We start from the raw sequence: 23,460 nt of genomic DNA, 5'->3' as shown, positions 1-23,460 counted from the left end.
TTCCATTTTAAAAGATTTTTATTGACTTAAAATTAACTTTAAGTCATTAAGTGTTTTCTAAACCAACTTTCTGTTGTTTTTAAGCTCTAAATTATTTTTATCTTAAGTGCAATATCAGACAGGTACAATAAAGATAGTCATAATAGCTACCATTTATTGAGTGATTATAATATTATAATCAGTATACTAACCACTTTATATAAATTCCCATTTAATTCTTATTACAGTCCTCTCAGGTAGGTGCCATGATATGTATTTTATACATTAGGAAATGGAGGTTCAGCGCTGTTAGGTAATTGGCCCGAGGTCCCCAGCTAGAAGGTGGTAGAGATGGGTTTTGAACCAGGTCTCTCTGACTCCAAAGCTATGCCATTAATCAGCTATAATCTGCCCACCAGATAGACAGGCTCATTTTTGAATAGTCTAGTTTTTACATACCTGCTTTTGTGTATTATGTTAACAAATGCATACACGTCATCCTAAGAACAAGGTTTTTCCATATCAACTAAGGTAAAGTATAAGTATGTACCTTTTAATAAACTAGTAATTAGCTTTAAATTAATAAGATCACATAGTTTTCCAGATTCCCTTAATCTGAGGGACACTAATATTTCTGGATTGAATAAGTGTGAAACTTTTCATAATATAAAATAGGTTTTTTTTGGTTTGGAATTTTTTTTTTTTGAATTGTGAATTACTCTTCTCTTTTAAACTTTCAGGAGTCCTTTCAATTTGCCTTCTTCCATGTTGTCAGTGTTCTGGTAGGATGGATAAGAATTTAGCCAGAATTTCCCCAAATGTCTGGCTGTCCTTTGAGAAGTCATTTAGGTGCCTTAGGAAAAGGTATCATTAACTGTTCTTGAATCAGTCAAGAACTATTACAGATTCTAATAGGAGGGCAAATAAATCTATGTGGATGTAGCAAACTGAAAATATAAGATTATTCCCATATTTTTTCAAATAATTGTTTTCAGATGGGGAATGGAAGTGAAGATGGAGGTATTTGGCTTATATGGGCCTCACCCCCACACCTTTGGGACTCAGTTTTCCTGAGCTGCTGTTACTGTGAAAGTGCTCACAGTTTCTCGCCTTAGAGGTGGGAGGGCAGAAAAAATATTTGAGAAGCATTGCCTCTCTTACGGCACATTCTTATAAATACGCTCCAGGCTCAAGATGACATAGATCAAAGAGAAGTTGATCTTGGTTGATAGACGCAGGTGGTTATAATATTAGGAACTCTTAGTATTCATCTTCTAGTCTCTGACTCCTCTGATACTGTGCTAGGTGAGTAATTTAAAGGACACATGGTACTCTAGTCTCTTGGCAGTTCATCAATGCCTTGTCATTGCTCTTAGGATGAAGTCCAAACCACTTAACTTTGCTCGTAAGAGACTTCATGATCTGATCTTTGCTAATCTCACTCATCTAACTTTTCAGCTTTCCCCCTTGCCCTGTGGCACTGCGCTACTTGAAAAGCAGTTCCCCAAATGTACTATGTGTTTATGTCACTCCAGACTTAATCACACTGTTATCTCTGCTGAGGACACTTGTACCCAGACTTTCATCTTAGTTCCTACCCATCCTTTAAGTGTTGACTTAGGTGTCACCATTTGCAGAAGCCTTCCCTGACACCTCATGACTGAGATAGCTGCCCTTCATATGTGCTCTTGTAGTGCTGAGCTATAATACTGTACTCTTGTGGACCGGTAGCACTGCCTGGTAATACTCCACTGCAGCTAATTTCATATTTCTCTACGCTCCTCAAGGCAAGGCTACATCCTGTTCATTATTGTGTTATAGTGCCCAGAACAATGTTTGACATAAACTAGGCACTCATATATTTGTTGTGTTTAAGTGATTTGAACCTCAAAGAGTGAGTTGTTTCTAGTACCTGTGAATGTTTTTCAGTAAGAGCATTTTGAATGTAATTTCCTAGTAATGTGTGGCATTATGGTTTTTTGTGTTACTTATTTTGGATCGAAACCAGTTCTTTTCCTCACTTCCTCTTGTAGGTCCACATGAAATATTTTATGGGAAATCAAGTTCTAAAGGTCTTTGCAGCAAAAGATGATGAGGTGAGTTGACAGTAGGTCTTTGAGGTAGTGCCGTAGAATTGAACTGTCATTTTAAGTGAGTTGTTTGGGGCTTTTATAGTTTAAAATGACATTAGTTCTTGCAACAGCAGTGGGAAAATTCACTGACATTTAACTCTGAAAATGGAGAAATGATAAATGAATTTGTCATAGCATGAGCACAAGGCCTGAGGACATAGTTCTGCAATTGGAGATCAGGTGAGTATTAAAAACAAAAACATTTGAACAAATACATTTAAGTATGCGGATCTCATGGTCACAGGTTCATGAAGGTTGGGGTCAGGTTAACATTTTCATTTTCATAAACAGAACATTTAGTGCTGGCTAAAGCATCCTGAAGATGAGCTTCACTGACTCACGGGACTACTTCCATCATTGAGAAATTTGTCTTATCCCCCTTACCTCTTTCTTTTCATTCTTTTCCTACATCCCCAGGAGATTCTGTTTTCAGGCTGGTTTCTGCCTGGCTAACGACCCGTGACTGGTGCATCCTACACTCACACCTGCCCTCTCTATAAATATTTTCTATGTAGTCTTCAAGGAAGAACTTGTTATTTCCTTGGAGATTTTGATGTTAACTGGAAGGTTACCATCCAGTGTCTGTTTAAGACTACTTAGGTCTCCATGTTCCAGAAGTTACTTGCATTTGGAACTGGTAAACTGGATGTAGATGGCTTGTTTGGGGTGGGGGGAGGGGTGGTGGTATAAGTGATCTAGTCCTCTTTTTCTCCTCACTTCTGAAGGGTAGCTAGCTGCTGATTTAGTGAATGGATATACCATTATTCTATTAGAACAGTAAAATTAGGAGAAGAAAATGCTTGGCTTCCACTCAGTATTAAATGGATTTATTAAAGCACAGTAGGTGTACGTGAATCCTCAAATTTGAGAATCCTAGTTCATGGATTTCTCCCGAATCAAATCCTAATGGGAATCAGGCAGTTCTCGTATCTATTGTCAACACACCTTAACTGCGTTTTTAACTTCTGCTGAGGTTTTAACTCCAACTTACTGTCCCTTTTCCCAAAGAAAATTCTGATCACTTCATGTGATTGCTGGGTATGCAGTAAGGAAAATCATATCACAAAGCTGTGTTGACACATATGATTCTCTAGACTTGCTAGCTCAGGTCAGGGCAGCATTGTGACTTGCATAATTCAAATCCAGCCTCATACAGACCTTATAGATCACAGGGTCACTTTGAGTCACTAAAGAAAAAAAAATTCATCTACTGATGGCAAAGGGCTACTCTTTGGTGTCAGTTCTTGATGTCATAGTCAAAGAATAATATTAACTAATTGGGGCTATGAGATAAGCAGGGGAGTAAAGAAACTGTGTCATATGAGGACTTTGAGTAAAAGATTGCGTGGAGAAGACTTGTGTAGGTAGGCAGGGGAGTAGGAGGGATGAGAGACAATACCCTTGTTCAGATACTTAGAGGATTATCATATGGAATAGAAACTAAACTATGCTTCCTACCAGAGGTAAATTGGAACCAATAAGTGGGCATTTTGTTCAAGATGAAGAATTATTTTATCAACAAGGATTACTATCTCCAAATGGGTTGGTTCCTTGTGAGATGGTCAGATCCCCATTCCTGTAAGTTTCTAAGCAGAGTCTCTACCAATCAGATGTTAGGAAGGGAATTCCTTCATCGTGTGGGTTGTTAAACTAGATGAATACTTTTGTTTTTCAGCTCAAATATTCTATGATTCTATGAATATATTCCTTTTTAAAAGTGTTTTCTCTGGTCATTAGCATATAATTTTTTTTGTATGGAGAATCTAAATTTTTATGTGCTGGTTTTCACTATGTGGAAGAGAACGGGAGAAGAGAAAGGGAAGGAAATGGAGCTTTAGTTGAGTTTCCCACAGGTGTAGTATGGTGTTATAGCTGCCATTCCGGACCCCATCCTTCCTTCTTTAAGTATCCCAGTTGGTCCTATCAAAGACACCCAAATAAAAACTTGCAAACAAATTGGAAGTAATCTCTTCTTTAGACTCCCATCGTGCTTATCTGGCCTCTCTTATGGGACTTGTTAGAATATACACATTCTGTACTTGGTACACATCTCGTTTCTGCTAGTAAAGAAGCTCAGTGAGATCAGGGACTCAACTTTGTTTTCTTACATTGCCTAAGATAGTGCTTAGCCAAGAGTAGGCACTAAGTAAATATTCCTTGAATTGAACTGAAAAGGTAATCTATCATGAAATCTGTAGAGGATTTTGATGACTAGGTATTGATGTCATAGGTTTTTAGTGGAGGAGATGGGGATACACATAGCTAACTTTGATAAGGGTTAGCTGTAACATTGAGAAAAGTACAAAGTGTTTGGGGAGTTATGGAGAGGGAGAGAGCTGAGTAAAGCAAATCTGAAATGGAGAGCTTGTCAGTTTACTGGGCCTTGAAAATGGGTTAGAAGCTTGAGAGCCAGAGATTTGGAGAGAGCATTCTAGTGAGGAGGAAACTGTACAAGCAAAAGCTACCAAGGTGGGAGAGTACAAGACTTGCCCGTGAATAATGATCAGCTCTACCGAGGCAGGGATAGAGGAACCCTTGGAGGTTTTTATGGAAGAGAGTGACGTGATCAGCTCTAGGAACAGGGGAGGCAGTGATGGAACAGAACAGATAGAATTTGAAAGAAGGCATAGAGGTAGAATTGGTAGAGTGTGGTGAACACTTGAAGGTGAGGGACTGTAGGGAGGCATTTCAACTTCAGGGCTTCTCATTTGGTTGACTGGGAGGTGGTGTTAGTGGAAGCAGGGAGTACAGGAGGAGAGAAGGGGGAAGACAGTAAGCTTAGTTTTGATCATGGATAGTTTGAGATCCCTAAGGTACAACTGTACGAGTTATCTACCAACTGGTAGGCGATATAAGCCTGGGTCTCGGGAGAGTTTTTTTTTTTTTAATCTTTCTTTTTTAAAAGTTTATTTATTTGTTTATTTTTGGCTGCATTGGTCTTTGTTGCTGCGCACGGGCTTTCTCTAGTTGTGGCGAGCGGGGGCTGCTCTTCGTTGCGGTGCGCGGGCTTCTCATCGCGGTGGTTTCTCTTGTTGCGGAGCACGGGCTCTAGGCACGCAGGCTTCAGTAGTTGTGGCACGCAGGCTCAGTAGTTGTGGCTCGCAGGCTCTAGAGCGCAGGCTCAGTAGTTGTGGCACACGGGCTTAGTTGCTCCACAGCATGTGGGATCTTCCCGGACCAGGGCTTGAACCCGTGTCCCCTGCACTGGCAGGTGGATTCTTAACCACTGCGCCACCAGGGAAGTCCCTTGGGAGAGTTTTAAAGCTGAATATACAGACTTTTGATTCATCAACTCATGGAACTGGATAAAATAAATAGTCGCCAAAGTAGAGTTTTAGAGTGAGAGGAGGAGAGAAAGGCCAAGAGCAGAATTTCAAGATTAGTTGGAAGAAGAGAAGAGCTGGGGAAGGAGTGGTGTACAAAAGTAGAATAATCAGGGCAGAGTGTTGTTTCTGAAGCCAAAGAAGGAGAAAGAGTAGAGAAAGAGGGATGGTCAGATGCTACTGACAGGTCAGGCAAATAGAATGCGGACTAAGAGTTGGGCAATTTGGAGATCATAGGGGACTTCAGAGGATAATTTCAGTAAGGAAGTGGGTCAGTAGCTTGATTAGATTGAAGAATAATTGTGTTCTAAGCAGTGAAACAGCAAGATTATTATTTCATGAAATGTAAAGATGAAGGGAAAGAAAGTTATAGATACTTATTTGTGGAGAGAGGGGCAAAGAAAGATTTTGTTTAGAGTGAGGGTGTGAATTCAGAGGAGAAGGAAAATTGAAGGAATAAGAGAATATAATGAAGAAAAGTTCCAGAAGGGGTACAGTAAATGTGATTAAATGAAGATGTGTACAGTGTAGCCTTAAAGTGGTTAGAGGGGCACTTAAAATCTAAAACAGGGAGAAAGTGAATAACAATCTTGTAAGTATTGTGCTGTGAAAATCCTCACGTGTTTGACATGTGTTAACGCATGCATCTTTCTTACTAGGCGGCAGCAGTTGCCCTTTCCTCCCTGATTCATGCTTTGGATGAATTAGACATGGTGGCCGTAGTTCGATATGCTTATGACAGAAGAGCTAATCCTCAAGTTGGCGTGGCTTTTCCTTATATCAGGGACGCCTATGAGGTAAACCTGCAAGTCTTATTCATATTAATTTTTTTCCCTTCAGTTCCTTTATTCTAAACAGTGCTTCTCAACCGTTAATGTGCATGAGAATTACTTGGGGGATCTTGTTAAAATGCAGTTTCTGATTCTGTAGGTCTGGGGTGGGGTCCTGAGATTCTGCATTTCTCACCAACTCCCACGTAATGCTGATGCTGCTGGTCTGTGAACCACACTTTCAGTTGCAGTGAAAGAACATAAATTATAAGAGGATGCAAAGAACTTCTCATGAAATCAAATCAGTAAACATTAACCGTGACCTTCTGTTTGCCCAGTCCAGGGACCTTCTCTCCATTCTGATCCTTCTTGACTTCTCAGAACCTAAAGGGAGTACAGATTACCTCCCTTTCTACAACAGCCTTTAGTGTGGATAAAGGTTGAGGGTGTGATTTTCTTGTGATCCTGGTGAAGTTCTGTTTTTCTAGGGCTCTCCTGTTTAAAATGCAGGTCTAGCTCCCTCGCCATTTCCTGTCTCTCAGAGCACTCGCTGCAGCAGAAATGGAACGAGGAGGCAGATACCTTGACTTCCACATCGGCCTGCCAGTCACCTCGACTCTCTCATTTGTTGTGTTGGTCATGCATTTTGTAGGTATTCTTTGATGGTCTTTCTTTTAAGCATTTCTTTTATGTTGAATATTCTTTGTACTGTTTGCAGTTGTGTACAGCTAATCACAGAAATCGGAACACTTTATTCTCCACGTCCCAGACTCGAGCCGTCTGATTTTTGAAATCCTTTTGTTGTGCCACTTTCACAGTGTTTGAGATCAGCTTTAAATGTTTTCCATTAATTCGGTTGTTTCTGTTTTTACCTCCACTCTTTCTCATTAGTGTTTAATGTACGTACAGCTGCCTTTCATGGAAGACTTGCGGCAGTACATGTTTTCATCCTTGAAAAATAATGGGAAATGCACTCCCACAGGTGAGTTTATTTCCATTTTGCTCACTGATTGGCTCTAAACACAGACTGTTTTGGGGAAATCACCTGTCTTTAGTCATGGTTTGGGGCTAGGATTTCACAGGGTGGTGTTACAGTTGACCCTTGAACAACGAAGAGGTTAGGGGCACCACTCCCCCCAGTCGAAAGTCCATGTATAACTTTACAGTTGGCCCTCAGTATCCATGGTTCTGTATCTGTAGATTCAACCAATCTCAGATTGTGTAGTAATGTACATATATACTTATAATCCACATATAAGTGGATCTGAGCAGTTCAAACCCACGTCGTTCAAGGGTCAACTGTAGTTGGATTCCAGTTACACTCATACGGTAATGATGAAGGTGATTTTTTTCCAGTAGCAGGGATAGGTTTGCTCCAAACATTGTCTAGTTTCCCCCTTCTGACTCAGAGCTTGTATCTGGGGAGCAGCTTGCTGGAAATGGATGTACATTCTGTAATTGTGAGCGGAAGGTTTGCCCTCTACTGAGGTGAACTGACATGTGGTATCAAACCTGTGACTAGTGTCCTATGTAAAATATGATGTAGCTTTAACCAAAAAGTGACAGTGCTGTAGATGCCCTTTTCTCTTTGCCCTTTCTTCATAGTTTACATTATCAGTCCAAGTCCTGTTCCAGGAGTTAACTGGGAGCTTAATGAGAAGGGGTCTTTATTAAGCATCTGGCTGCAAATGTCAGGGTGCTACCCAGAGTGATTCTCACACACACAGATCCTGTCTTCCAGAAATCTCACAGCTTAAGACAGGTATCATAAGATATACCAGTGGGCTGAATGTAGAGAACATACCAAAAAGAACACAGAATGATGAGTAGATGTTTTAGTTGACAAGTTTAAATCTGCAGCAGTGTAGGATTAGGGAGTTGTGAGGTGAGTCTCAGAACTGGTGCCCTCTGTACACTGAGAGCAGTGTGCAGGACAAAAGCTAAGAATCAAGTGGGCCCCTAGGGCTTGTATCTTTACCTTCTAGAAATGAGTCTCTCTGCATCACGTGGAGCCAGGCATGGACTTGAATGTGTAGAGGGTGCCAGTGTGTTACAGTATTCTGTCTCTTCCTCTTCGTAATTCCAAACTTTAAATGAGAAGAACATGTAAAAAAGAGAACTTTGCTGAGAGATAACCTTATAGATATAAATCACTCAGGATCTAAAACATTAAATATTTTTCGATCTGTTGCTTTATATTGTGTGAGTTCTGTGACATTTTTGTTTGCATTTGCTCCATTGGAAAAACGGATCATTAAAATTGTTTGGCTTATTTCCCAAGTCAGCATTTATGTAGGGGTGTGTAATGCCAGCGTGGTCTGGCCTGGTACTAGCCTGTCGTAGCAGATGGAAATCACCAAATATTCACCCACACAGGTACCACCTCCTTCCTATTACCGGGTGGACCCTGCAGTAGTCAGCTTGAGATGGTGCCTGAAACCTCCCTTGGAAACTCCAAAAATGGGATAGAAATGTCTCATGATAAATATCTGTATGCTCGTTCATTTTGTAGTAGCTGTCCAAAAGGGATGTTTGAAAAGGTGAAGAACAGAAGCATAATGAACTTTTAGGAACTGCTTACTCTTTTCCGCCTTTTGCCTAGTGACTGTGAATGATCCCAAGATAGCACTTCAGTTTTAATAGCTGAAGTGCCGTATGAATCAGCAGAATGAAAGTTACACGTGGCAGTTTAGGTAGAAGCATTTTTGGGAGAGTTGCCTTTCATCCACATTGCTTTGGGGTGTGTCGTTTTCACTGACTTGGTAGATTTTTATCGGGGATAACTTGCTTTCTATCTGGTATTAGAGAGACATAAGGAAGAGGACGTCGTGTTTCTGCTCTTGAGGATCCTTAGAATTTGAATGGAGTGGGGTAAGACATGTATGCAGGACTTTTTTCCAAAGAAGACATACATACGCGTGGCCAACAGACACATGAAAAGATGCTCAGCATCACTAATCATTAGGGAAATGCAAATTAAAACCACACCTGTCAGAATAGCTATCATCAAAAAGACAACAAATAACATGTGTTTGCAAGGATGTGGAGAAAAGGGAACCCTTGTGCACTGTTGTTGGAATGTAAATTGGTACAGCCACTATGGAAAACAGTATGGAAGTTTCCCAAAAAATTAAAAAATATAACTACCATATGATCCAGCAGTTCTACTTCTGGGTATTTTCCCAAAGAAAACAAAAACACGAACTCAAAAAGATATATACATGCCTATGTTCATTGCCACATTATTTACAGTAGCCAAGTTATGGGAGCAACCTAAGTGTCCATCAATAAATGAATGGACAAAGAAGATGTGATACACACACACACACACACACACACACACACACACACACACAGAATGGAGTATTACTCAGCCATAAAAAAGAATGAAATCTTGCCATTTGCGAAAACATGGATGGACCTAGAAGGTATTATTCTAGGTGAAATAAGCCAGACAGGGAAAGACAAATACCATATGATTTCACTGAAATGTAGAATCTAAAAAGCAAAACAAATGAACAAATAAAACAGAAACAGACTCTTAGATACAGAGAACAAACTGGGGGGTTGCTAGAGTGGAGTGGAGTAAGGGGATGAGTGAAATAGGTGAGGGGGATTAAGAGGTACCAACTTCTAGTTATAAATAAGTCACAGGGATAAAATGTACAGCATGGGGAATATAGTCTATAATATTGTAATAACTTTGTATGGTGTCAGATGGTAACTAGACTTATCGTGTTGGTCATTTTGTAATGTATAGAAATATTGAATCACTGTGTTGTACACCTGGAACTAACATAGTGTTGTAGATCAATTATACTTCAATTAAAAAAAAGATTAAAAAAAAAAAAAAGACATGCACACAGGTCTGTGTGATTAGCGCCATGAGGTTTGTGAGAGGAAAGAACTCATTCTGACTTGGGGAGATTGTAAAGGAATCCACTCACTCTGGTCCAATGGCATCTTCCTGTTAAGTTGGTATACTCTGATACAGGTAATGTTAAATCCTTATAAAGCTAATGCTTCATTTCCAAAGGCATTTTCCTTTTCTTTTTTAATGTTATTCTCCTTTGCCAGTTACCAGTTTTTTTAATGTCAACTCAATGAATACTGAGTATTTTGAATTAGCATATGGAAGGTGGGTTTCGTATGGCTCTGGTGCATTTTTCTTGAACAAACTCTTTTGCTTTTGATAAGATATTCCACTATCAAAAGTTCATTAGAGCTGGGAAGTACCTAAAAGACCAGCTACTCTAAATAGCTCTCTTTGCAAATAAGAAAACTGAGGCTCAAGTTAAATGACTTGCATAACTAGAGAGTATTTTTGGCAGGGCCAGGACTGAACATCCTTCCGGTATTGCTGTGAATATCTGTGAATGGAAAGCATTTGTTTTGGAGACTAATGGAGGTAATCATTATTTCCTTTTGCTGCTCTGTTTATCCTTGTCTTAGAGGCGCAGTTGAGTGCTGTTGATGCTTTGATTGACTCCATGAGCTTGGTAAAGAAAGATGAAGAGGAGGGCACCATTGAAGACTTATTTCCAACCAGCAAAATCCCAAATCCTCAATTTCAGAGATTATTTCAGGTGAGAGAGGAAAGGTGAACCAGTCATACTTTTCTTAGATAAAAGAGAGCTAAGTGAAAAGTTAGGGGAATTGGCTGGTCCCAATCAAACTGAAGGCTCAGTTGCTCTGTCTATTTAATGGAAGAATAACGCCTTTCTCTACCTACTGAAAAAAGATAAAAAATACTCTGAGCTTTTAGAAAGAAAGAAGTAAAGTTAGGATGTTTTTAAATTTTTTTCTGGGAGAAGGCTAGATTTTTTTTTTTTTTTTAACAGGAGGGCCAAATAAAAAGCAGATTCTTCTTTTATGCTTTTTACTGGGTTTCTTCCTCTGTTTTATGTGAATGAGACTTTTCCTTGTTTTTTTTTTAATATCCAAATAGGGGGGAGGTTTTTACGAACTGTGTAATATGTAACCACTATTAGGGAAGAAGTTTTAGAGGTCAGAGAGGTTATAGTATGAACTTACTAAAGAGTAGCTAAAGAAAAATTAAATTAAAGAAAAGTATAAAATATACATTTCTGAGTCTTGGTCCAAAGGAATTAGAAGATGGACATTGGATTAAGGGAAGCTGGGTAACTTGACAAGAGAGCTGATTTGTGTGAAGGAAGGGGAGGGATGGACCAAGGATGAAGTGGAAGGACTATCCCAATCCTGGAATAACCTGGTGAAAGCAGGACATAAGCTTCTCTGAACCCCACAAAGGTGAAAAAAATCACAAGGAGCTTTGCCAGGCAAACTTTTCCCCTCAGGGGATGGAGGGCCTACTGCTGTGGCAGGTGGGGGGAGGTGGGGAGGTGGGAAAGGAGGCTGCATGTTGGGGAGTTCCTTGATTGCCCCTTTTGACTCATCTCTCAAGGAGTCCTTAACTAACTCAAGTCCATGTTAGGGCCTGTTGCGATTTTGAGGGATCTTCTACTCAGAAGAAACTGCCTGGTTTTTTGATGTTTGTAATTAAAAAAAAATCTTTTTTTCTAAAATCAGTACTATGAAGACTAACAGGTCAAGACCTGACTCAGTGAATACTTTTGTATTCTAAGTGTAATCAAGTATAAATTACTTGTATACATTTATTTGCTGTTTTTGACAAGTGGACTTCAAGACCTGAAGGCCTTTGCCATTTGTAGAGAAGGGAGGAGCAGACTAGTTGGTGTGGAAAGCTTGCAAAAACAGGTCCCTATGGTGAAAAGTAGAAACTTCTAATACTTGGCAGATACCAAGGGTAGGTACTATTATCTTCAACAAATATTTGTTGGATTAATGAACAGATGCAAGCCATAAGTGCAGGCATTGTTATCTTTTTTATCATTATTATCTTTTAAAGCTTTAAGAACTGGCAACTTTGATTTTTACAACCTACCAACTTTGTTTTCTTTTGTAGGGGAGAGTTTTTCTTTTTTTTCTTTTTTTCTTTTATTTTTTTTTAACATCTTTATTGGAGTATAATTGCTTTACAATGTTGTGTTAGTTTCTGCTGTGTAGCAAAGTGAATCACCTATATGTATGCATATATCCCCATATCCCCTCCCTCTTGCGTCTCCCTCTCACCCTCCCTATCTCACCCCTCTAGGTGGTCACAAAGCACTGAGCGAGCTGATCTGCCCATGTGACGCAGCTGCTTCCCACTAGCTATGTATTTTACATTTGGTAGTGTATATATGTCAATGCTACTCTCTCACTTCGTCCCAGCTTACCCTTCCCCCTCCCCGTGTCCTCAAGTCCGTTCTCTAAGTCTGCATCTTTATTCCTGTCCTGTCCGTAGGTTCATCAGAACCACTTTTTATCTTTAGATTCCATATATATGTGTTAGCATACAGCATGTGTTTTTCTCTTTCTGACTTACTTCACTCCGTGTGACAGACTCTAGGTCCATCCACCTCACTACACATAACTCAATTTCGTTTCTTTTTATGGCTGAGTAATATTCCATTGTATATATGTGCCCCATCTTCTTTATCAATTCATCTGTCAGTGGACACTTAGGTTGCTTCCATGTCCTGGCTATTGTAAGTAGTGCTGCAGTGAACATTGTGGTACATGACTCTTTTTGGATTATGGTTTTCTCAGGGTATATGACCAGTAGTGGGATTGCTGGGTCATATGGTAGTTCTATTTTTAGTTTTCTAAGGAACCTCCGTACTGTTCTCCATAGCGGCTGTATCAATTTACATTCCCACCAACAGTGCAGGAGGGTTCCCTTTTTTCCACACCCTCTCCAGTATTTATTGTTTGTAGATTTTTTGATGATGGCCATCCTGACTGGTTTGAGATGATACCTCATTATACTTTAGATTTGCATTTCTCTAATGGTTAGTGATATTGAGCATCCTTTCACATGTTTGTTGGCAATCGGTATGTTTTCTTTGGGGAAATGTCTATTTAGGTCTTCTGCCTGTTTTTGGCTCGGGTTGTTTGTTTTTTGTTTTTGTTTTTTTTGGTAATTTATTTATTTATTTTTTATACTGCAGGTTCTTATTAGTCATCAATTTTATACACATCAGTGTATACATGTCAATCCCAATCGCCCAATTCAGCACACCACCATCCCCACCCCACCGCAGTTTTCCCCCCTTGGTGTCCATATGTCTGTTCTCTACATCTGTGTCTCAACTTCTGCCCTGCAAACCAGCTCATCTGTACCATTTTTCTAGGTTCCACATACATGCGTTAATATACATTTGTTTTTCTCTTTCTGACTTACTTCACTCTGTATGACAGTCTCTAGATCCATCCACGTCTCAACAAATGACTCAATTTCGTTCCTTTTTATGGCTGAGTAATATTCCATCGTATATATGTACCACAACTTCTTTATCCATTCGTCTGTTGATGGGCATTTAGGTTGCTTCCATGACCTGGCTATTGTAAATAGTGCTGCAGTGAACATTCGGGTGCATGTGTCTTTTTGAATTATGGTTTTCTCAGGGTATATGCCCAGTAGTGGGATTGCTGGGTCATATGGTAATTCTATTTTTAGTTTTTTAAGGAACCTCCATATTCTTCTCCATAGTGGCTGTATCAATTTACATTCCCACCAACAGTGCAAGAGGGTTCCCTTTTCTCCACACCCTCTCCAGCATTTGTTGTTTGTAGATTTTCTGATGATGCCCATTCTAACCGGAGTGAGGTGATACCTCATTGTAGTTTTGATTTGCATTCCTCTAATAATTAGTGATGTTGAGCATCTTTTCATGTGCTTCGTGGCCGTCTGTATGTCTTCTTTGGAGAAATGTCTATTTAGATCTTCTGCCCATTTTTGGATTGGGGTGTTTGTTTCTTTAATATTGAGCTGAATGAGCTGTTTATATATTTTGGAGATTAATCCTTTGTCCGTTGATTCGTTTGCAAATATTTTCTCCCATTCTGAGGGTTGTCTTTTCGTCTTGCTTATGGTTTCCTTTGCTGTGCAAAAGCTTTTTTGAGTTTCCTTAGGCCCCATTTGTTTATTTTTGTTTTTATTTCCATTTCTCTAAGAGGTGGGTCAAAAAGAACCTTGCTGTGATTTATGTCATACAGTGTTCTGCCTATGTTTTCCTCTAAGAGTATTATAGTGTCTGGCCTTACATTTACGTCTTTAATCCATTTTGAGTGTATTTTTGTGTATGATGTTAGGGAGTGTTCTAATTTCATTCTTTTACATGTAGCTGTCCAGTTTTCCCAGCACCACTTATTGAAGAGGCTGTCTTTTCTCCATTGTATATACTTGCCTCCTTTATCAAAGATAAGGTGACCATATGTGTGTGGGTTTATCTCTGGGCTTTTTATCCTATTCCATTGATCTATATTTCTGTTTTTGTGCCAGTACCATACTGTCTTGATTACTGTAGCTTTGTAGTATAGCCTGAAGTCCTGGAGCCTGATTCCTCCAGCTCTGTTTTTCTTTCTCAAGATTGCTTTGGCTATTCGGGGTCTTTTGTGTTTCCATACAAATTATGAAGTTTTTTGTTCTAATTCTGTGAAAAATGCCATTGGTAGTTTGATAGGGATTGCACTGAATCTGTAGATTGCTTTGGGGAGTATAGTCATTTTCACAGTATTGAGTCTTCCAATCCAAGAACATGGCATATCTCTCCATCTGTTTGTATTGTCTTTTTTTTCTCTTTAAAAACTTTAGCAAAATTCATTTGCATACAGAGTGCTAATTAAACTTTTTTTTTGCTTTTTCATTAAAACAGTCCACACCCTCTGTTGACACTGGTTTGTGTTGTTCTAAGTACTTGAAAACAACAAGTGGCATTTTCTTAATTACTCTAAGACAATTTTTATTAACACAAGTTGTCTTTGCATGTACAGTCCAGTTTATTGAGGTTTTGTCCTATGTGAGCTTTATCCCATGAGCATGACTCAGAGTGGGAAGGTCTAATGTTCTGCCTCCTGGCAGGGAAGATGTTTGTATCATCTTTAATTTTGTATCACCTTTAATTTCTTTCATCAGTGTCTTATAGTTTTCTGCATACAGGTCTTTTGTCTCCTTAGGTAGGTTTATTCCTAGGTATTTTATTCTTTTTGTTGCAGTGGTAAATGGGATTGTTTCCTTAATTTCTCTTTCTGATTTTTCATTATTAGTGTATAGGAATGCAAGAGATTTCTGTGCATTAAATTTGTATCTTGCTACTTTACCAAATTCATTGATTAGCTCTAGTAGTTTTCTGGTAGCATCTTTAGGATTCTCTGTGTATACTATCATGTCATCTGCAAACAGTGACAGTTTTACTTCTTGTTTTCCAATTTGGATTCCTTTTATTTCTTTTTCCTCTCTGATTGCTGTGGCTAAAACTTCCAAAGCTATGTTGAATAATAGTGGTGAGCGTGGGCAACCTTGTCTTGTTCCTGATCTTAGAGGAAATGGTTTCAGTTTTTCACCACTGAGAGTGATGTTGGTTGTGGGTTTCTCATATATGGCCTTTATTATGTTGAGGTAGGTTCCCTCTATACCTACTTTCTGGAGAGTTTTTATCATAAACGGGTGTTGAATTTTGTCAAAAGCTTTTTCTGCATCTGTTGAGATGATCATATGGTTTTTCCCCTTCAATTTGTTAATATGGTGTATCACATTGATTGATTTGCATATATTGAAGGATCCTTGCATTCCTGGGATAAACCCCACTTGATCATGGTGTATGATCCTTTTAATGTGCTGTTGGATTCTGTTTCCTAGTATTTTGTTGAGAACTTTTACATCTGTGTTCATCAGTGATATTGGCCCGTAGTTTTCTTTTTTGTGTGACATCTTTGTCTGGTTTTGGTATCAGGGTGATGGTGACCTCGTAGGATGAGTTTGGGAGTGTTCCTCCGTCTGCTATATTTTGGAAGAGTTTGAGAAGTATAAGTGTAAGCTCTTCTCTAAATGTTTGATACAATTCACCTGTGAAGCTATCTGGTCCTGGGCTTTTGTTTGTTGGAAGATTTTTAATCACAGTTTCAATTTCAGTGCTTGTGATTGGTCTGTTTATATTTTCTGTTTCTTCCTGGTTCAGTCTTGGAAGGTTGTACTTTTCTAAGAATTTGTCCATTTCTTCCAGGTTGTCCATTTTATTGGCATATAGTTGCTTATAGTAATCTCATGATCCTTTGTATTTCTGCAGTGTCAGTTGTTACTTCTTCATTTCTAATTTTGTTGATTTGAGTCTTCTCCCTTTTTTCTTGGTGAGTCTGGCTAATGGTTTATCAATTTTGTTTATCTTCTCAAAGAACCAGCTTTTAGTTTTATTGGTCTTTGCTATCATTTCCTTCATTTCTTTTTCATTTATTTCTGATCTGATCTTTATGATTTCTTTCCTTCTGCTAACTTTGGGGTTTTTTTGTTCTTCTTTCTCTAATTACTTTAGGTATAGCATTAGGTTGTTTGAGATTTTTCTTATTTCTTGAGGTAGGATTGTATTGCTATAAACTTCCCTCTTAGAACTGCTTTTGCTGCATCCCATAGGTTTTGGGTCATCGTGTTTTCATTGTCATTTGTTTCTAGGTACTTCTTGATTTCCTCTTTGATTTGTTCAGTGATCTCTTGGTTTTTAGTAGTGTATTGTTTAGCCTCCATGTGTTTGTATTTTTTACAGTTTTTTTCCTGTAATTTATGTCTAGTCTCACAGCAATGTGGTCAGAAAAGATACTTGATATGATTTCAATTTTCTTAAATTTACCAAGGCTTGATTTGTGACCCAAGATATGATCTGTCCTGGAGAATGTTCCATGAGCACTTGAGAAGAAAGTGTATTCTGTTGTTTTTGGATGGAATGTCCTATAAACATCAGTTAAGTCCCTCTTGTTTAATGTGTCATTTAAAGCTTGTGTTTCCTTATTTATTTTCATTTTGGATGATCTGTCCATTGGTGAAAGTGGGGTATTAAAGTCCCCCACTGTTATTGTGTTACTGTCGATTTCTCCTTTTATGGCTGTTAGCCTTTGCCTTATGTATTAAAGTGCTCTTATGTTGGGTGCATAAATATTTACAATCGTTATATCTTCTTCTTGGATTGATCCCTTGATCATTATGTAGTGTTCTTCTTTGTTTCTTGTAACAGTCTTTATTTTAAAGTCTATTTTGTGTGATATGAGAATTGCTACTCCAGCTTTCTTTTGATTTCCATTTGCATGGAATATCTTTTTCCATCCCTTCACTTTCAGTCTGTATGTGTCCCTAGGTCTGAAGTGGGTCTCTTGTAGACAGTATATATACAGATCTTGTTTTTGTATCCATTCAGCCAGTCTGTGTCTTTTGGTTGGAGCATTTAATCCATTTACATTTAAGGTAATTATCGATATGTATGTTCCTATTACCATTTCTTAATTGTTTTGGGTTTGTTTTTGTAGGTCTTCTCCTACTCTTGTGTTTCCTGCCTAGAGAAGTTCTTTTAGCGCTTGTTGTAAAGCTGTTTTGGTGGTGCTGATTTCTCTTAGCTTTTGCTTGTCTGTAAAGGTTTTAATTTCTCCATCAAATCTGAATGAGATCCTTGCTGGGTAGAGTAATCTTGGTCGTAGGTTTTTCCCTTTCATCACTTTAAATATGTCCTGCCACTCCCTTCTGGCTTGCAGAGTTTCTGCTGGAACATCAGCTGTTAACCTCATGGGGATTCCCTTGTATGTTGTTTGTTGCTTTTCCCTGCTGCTTTTAATATTTTTTCTTTGTATTTAATTTTTGATAGTTTGATTAGTATGTCTTGATGTGTTTCTCCTTGGATTTATCCTGTATGGGACTCTGTTCTTCCTGGACGTGATTGACTATTTCCCCTCCCATGTTAGGGAAGCTTTCAACTATAATGTCTTCAAATAGTTTCTCAGACCCTCTCTTTTTCTGTTCTTCTCCTGGGACCACTATAATTCAAATGTTGGTGCATTTAATGTTGTCCCAGAGGTGTCTGGGACTGTCCTCAATTCTTTTCATTTTTTTTTCTTTATTCTGCTCTGCAGTAGTTATTTCCACTGTTTTATCTTCCAGGTCACTTATCCGTTCTTCTGCCTCAGTTTCTCTGCTATTGATTCCTTCTAGAGAATTTTTAATTTCATTTATTGTGTTGTTCATCATTGTTTGTTTGCTCTTTAGTTCTTCTAGGTCCATGTTAAATGTTTCTTGTATTTTCTCCATTCTATTTCCAAGAGTTTGGATCATGTTTACTATCTTTGCTCTGAATTCTTTTTCTGGTAGACTGCCTATTTCCTCTTCATTTGTTTGGTCTGGTGGGTTTTTACCTTGCTCCTTCATCTGCTGTTTATTTCTCTGTCTTCTCATTTTGTTTAACTTACTGTGTTTGGGGGCTCCTTTTCACAGGCTGCAGGTTCGTAGTTCCCATTGTTTTTGGTGTCTTCCCCCAGTGGGTAAGGTTGGTTCAGTGGCTTGTGTAGGCTTCCTGGTGGAGGGGATTGGTGCCTGTGTTCTGGTGGGTGGGGCTGGATCTTGTGTTTCTGTTGGACAGGGCTGTGTCTGGTGGTGTGTTTTGGGGTGCCTGTGAACTTAGTATGATTTTAGGCAGCCTCTCTGCTAATGGGTGGGTTTGTGTTCCTGTCTTACTAGTTGTTTGGCATGGGGCGTCCAGCACTGGAGTTTGCTGGCCGCTGGGTGGAGCTGGGTCTTAGCATTGAGACGGAGAGCTGTGGGAGAGCTCTGGCTGATTGATATTACATGGGGCTGGGAGGTCTCTGGTGGTCCAGTGTCCTGAACTCGGCTCTCCCTCCTCAGAGGCTCAGGCCTGACACCAGACCGGAGCACCAAGACCCTGTCAGCCACTCGGCTCAGAAGACAAGGGAGAAAAAAAGAAGGAAAAATCAATCAATCAATCAATCAATAAAATTTTTAAAATTATTAAAATAAAAAATAAAAAATAATTTTAAAAAAGGAAGAGAGCAACCAAACCAGTAAACAAATCCACCAGTGATAACAAGTGCTAAAAACTAAACTAAGGTAAACATAAAAATCAGAAACAAATCAGTTGAAGATAGCAAACTCCAAGTCTGCAGTTGCTCCCAAAGTCCACTGCCTCAATTTTGGGTTGATTCCTTGTCAATTCAGGTATTCCACAGATGCAGGGTACCTCAAGTTGATTGTGAGGATTTAATCCGCTGCTCCTGAAGCTGCATGGAGAAATTTCCCTTTCTCTTCTTTGTTTGCACGGCTCCCGGGGTTCAGCTTTGGATTTGGCCCCACCTCTACGTGTAGGTTGCCCTCAGGCTTCTGTTCCCACACAGACAGGACGGGGTTAAAGCAGAGGCTGATTAGGGGGCTCTGGCTCACTCATGCTGGGGGGAGGGAGGGTTACGGTAGTTATAATTGGAACACGGGGTGAGCCTGCGGCGGCAGAGGCCAGCATGACATTGCAGCGGCCTGAGGCGTGCCGTGTGTTCTCCTGGGAAGTTGTCCCTGGATCACGGGACTCTGGCCGTGGCAGGCTGCACAGGCTCCCAGGGACAGGGGTGTGGATAGTGACCTGCGCTTGCACACAGGATTCTTGGTGGCTGCAGTAGCAGCGTTAGTGTTTCATGCCCATCTCTGGGGTCCGAGCTGATAGCCGCGGCTCACGCCCTTCTTTGGAGCTCGTTTAGGTGGTGCTCTGCCTTCTGTCGGCAGACAGGGAAGGAGTCCCCTCTCCTCGCGCATCGCGAAACAACAGTTTCTTGCCTCTCCGGCAGGTCCAGACTTTTTCCTGGACTCCCTCCTGGCTAGCTGTGGCGCACTAGCCCCCTTCAGGCTGTGTTCACTCAGCCAACCCCAGTCCTCTCCCTGGTATTTGACATCCGAAGCTGGAGCCTCAGCTCCCAGACCCCGACCGCCCTGGCGGGTGAGCAGACAGGCCTTTCAGGCTGGTGAGTGCTGGTCGGCACCAATCCTCTGTGCGGGAATCTCTCCGCTTTGCCCTCTGTACCCCTGTTCCTGCGCTCTCCTCCGTGGCTCCGAAGCTTCCCCCCTCCAACCCCCGTCTCCGCCAGTGAAGAGGGTTCCTAGTGTGTGGAAACTTTTCCTCCTTCACAGCTCCCTCCCAGAGGTGCAGGTCCCGTCCTTATTCTTTTGTCTCTGTTTTTTATCTTTTCTTTTGCCCTACCCAGGTACGTGGGGAGTTTCTTGCCTTTTGGGAAGTCTGAGGTCTTCTGCCCGCGTTCAGTAGGTGTTCTGTAGGAGTTGTTCCATATGTAGATGTATTTTTGATGTATTTGTGGGGAGGAAGGTGATCTCCACGTCTTACTCCTCTGCCATCTTGAAGGTCTCCCTCGGAGAGTTGTTAACATGGCTTATCTGTATAAAGAAGTATCATTGCTAGGGTATGTATAAATTGAATTCACTTTTTCTAAAACAAATATTTATTGAGTACTAACAATGTATCACGTGCTGGTGATACTATGAGCTCATTACCTGAAAGGACCCCTCCAGAGGAGTGAGAGGAGAAGAGAGAGATAAAACCAATAGGCACAATAGTGGTGGGTACAAAATACTGTGGGAATAAGAGGAAAGAGAGATTCTTGCAAGTGAGTGACTTCAGGAAGATTTCATTTAGGAATAAAGGCAATGTGTGATGTGATGTGGGCATGCCAGGCAAAAGTAGCACATGCAAAAGCAAGAAAGCACAAAGAAGTGTGATGTATTTAGGGATCCACAAATAGTTCCATTTGGCTGGAGAATAGGCTCTATGGGAAAATGGTGGAAAAGGTAGCAGGTAGCAGGCAGGTCATGAAGAGCCAGTAGTTTTGATTTTATCCTATAGGCAGTGGGTAATCACTAAAGGATTTTGTCAGCAGGCGGGTGACATGATTTTTAGAAAATAGGTCTGATGGTGGCATGGGAAATGGACTAGAGACCAGTTAGGAAACCTGCAGTGGCCCCCAGGAAGACTTGAATTAAAGCAGTGACAGAGAGTGGAGAGGAGAAAATTCAGAAGGTAGAGTAGATAGGACTTAAGGGATTGGGTGGTGGTTGATGAGAAATAAGAGTTGAAGATAACAGGATCCTAGCTTGGATGACTGGAAGGATGACGTCACCATTAATTATGATAAGGAATATAGAATGAACAGACAGAAAAGGTAATTCATGTATTCTTGCAAGTGTTAAATTTGAGTTATCTGTTGGCTGTCCCAGTACAGACACTCAGTGGCAAGTTGGAAATAGAGGTGCAGAGCCCAGGAGAGCATTCAGGACTAAATGTATAGATTTGAGAGTCCTCCTCATTTAGGTAGAAACAGAAGTGAATGAGGTCACCTGGGAGAGTCTGTTGAGTGAGAAGGAGGGAGAATGAAGTCCTGAACACCAACGTGATTAGACAATTAGGGATAGACAGAAAAGCTGCCAAAAATGAAAGAGTGTTCCTACCTCCACCCTCCCCAAAAGGTCAGAGAGACAGAAAGAACTAGAAGAGTGTTGGAAGGGAAAGAATCACAAATCAGATGTTGCACAGTGGTGAAGAGAGCTGAGCCTGACAAAGGGCCTTTGGGGTTTGTAGTGAAGTCTTTGATGACTTTGAGGGCCCAGTGGGAGTAGAGTGATGGGGTGGGAGCCAGATTACAGTACCTATAGGAGAAACCTTTACTGATGAAGGGAAGAGAGAGAGAGAGACCCAGGAAGCTACAGGAGGATGTAGGACCCAGGAAGACTTTTTTTTTTTTTCCTTTTAAAATATCTATAACTAAGAGTAAATGAGCTGGGAGTAGGGGGCAGAAGGAGGGAGAGGTTAGTAATCAACTTGTTGGCAAGAGGTTAATTTAATTCTAATTTTGGAAAGAAATGCTGAAAAATATGTCTTTTGTCAAGTGTACAGTTAATACTGCCTTTTAAATAATTGATACTGGGTTGCTAAAATCAACATATTAGTAACTTACGAGCTAACCACATGGCCTGCAGTTTTTTCTCTAGTCTTTTTCAAATTGTAAAAATCACATCAAGGAAAACGGTTGCTTAAAGGAGAAATTAAGTAGATTGAGGACTAAGATCTCAGCTTCTCAGCTACTAAAACGTGTCACTTTCTCATAACCTCTTTTTTTTAAATGAATTGGAATTTTTTTGATTGAATTTTTATCCTATTTAGCTTTATCTAAAATGTGACCTTTAAGAAAATATGAGAGGGTGATGCTTTAGAACCTCTCTTGTGGGTCACTTATTACTGACTTATGGATGATGACACTATTTGAAAGAATTGCCTGGAATTCAGAGTTCTTTTCCCAAAAATGTCACATGGATATCACAGATAGAGTCTTCCAGAGTATTTGCGAGGTAGTCTGCTATGTTGGGTGTTGGATTTCTGCTTACATCTTTAGGGCTTTCTAAGCTGTTTCTGGTATTTTAATAACTGACCTGAAGGTGAGCGCTGTGAATTGCGAATTATGTATGCGAAGGTTGGGGTAGATTCACAGGGTTTGGGATCTTTTTGGTTTCCCCTTTTGCTTTACATTAAACAGGCCTAATGTCATTGATGCTCCAGGGAAAGTAGAGTAATTAGGGAAAAGGAAAGCAGGAGTCAGGCTCTGAAACAATGAATTTACTAGGAGAAGGAAGGCTTGGGGTTGGTCTCTTGAAATCGGGAGCAGTACGTGAAATTTCTAGAGGAAATTGCTATTTAATACCTACCTCAGGGTTTTCTGAATTTGTAGAACATTGACTCTTTGATGACATTTACTGTTTAAGCCCAAGTATCTTTATTTTTTTAGAACCGAGAAGTCTAGCTTCCGTTTCTACAGGGTACGAAAACAATCCACGGAGTAGTTGAAATCATAGACCTTGTGATATGAAACAGTAATTTTAAAATTGCAGGAGCTATTCAGCTCCGTCTTTTTCTTTACAATTACTAACATATAAGTTGTTCAAAGGTGGGAATAGGAACCTTGTTCTCCAACCTAATTTTGGAATTATCCTCTAGCAAGGGGAGTAAAACATCAATGAATTGAGAGTTTCCTTTTTTTTCTTTTTTTCTTAACGGTTATCTCATTGTTTGATTACATTCCTGCACTCCTTTTAGAATACTTACGTCTCCGGGCAGATAACACTACTGCCAAGGCCTGGTAGTCTGGAAGCAGTGTCAGTGATTGAATGGGAGTGGCTTGCGGTCCGGATCTCCACCCGTGTGAGCAGCGGAGAGCCTGCCCTGGCCTTGATCTTGGCCCCCCCCCCCGCCCGGTGCTGCTTGCTGACACCTCTGTCACCTCTTCTGTAGCGCTCTGAGAAAGAGCGCTTTATTCATTCAGCCAGGACCTTGTAGGTGCTTATCATGTGTGGAGTGC

General features: G+C 40.1%; 1 protein-coding gene across 1 annotated transcript in view; it reads left to right on the top strand.

Annotated features, from left to right (window-relative positions):
* XRCC5 (X-ray repair cross complementing 5) overlaps window positions 1-23,460 on the top strand; it is a 103,763-nt gene that overhangs the window by 29,165 nt on the left and 51,138 nt on the right. Inside the window, exons 10-13 of the mRNA XM_068544506.1 lie at window positions 2,013-2,075; window positions 6,094-6,231; window positions 7,096-7,186; window positions 10,657-10,790. Coding sequence (XP_068400607.1) covers window positions 2,013-2,075; window positions 6,094-6,231; window positions 7,096-7,186; window positions 10,657-10,790 — 426 coding nt within the window. The remainder of the gene's footprint in view (window positions 1-2,012; window positions 2,076-6,093; window positions 6,232-7,095; window positions 7,187-10,656; window positions 10,791-23,460) is intronic.

The sequence above is a fragment of the Eschrichtius robustus genome, chromosome 5 (assembly GCF_028021215.1).
Source record: "Eschrichtius robustus isolate mEscRob2 chromosome 5, mEscRob2.pri, whole genome shotgun sequence".
NCBI lineage: Eukaryota > Metazoa > Chordata > Mammalia > Artiodactyla > Eschrichtiidae > Eschrichtius > Eschrichtius robustus.
Note: the sequence above shows the minus strand (reverse complement) of the source record. Positions and strands in the feature narration are given on the sequence as shown.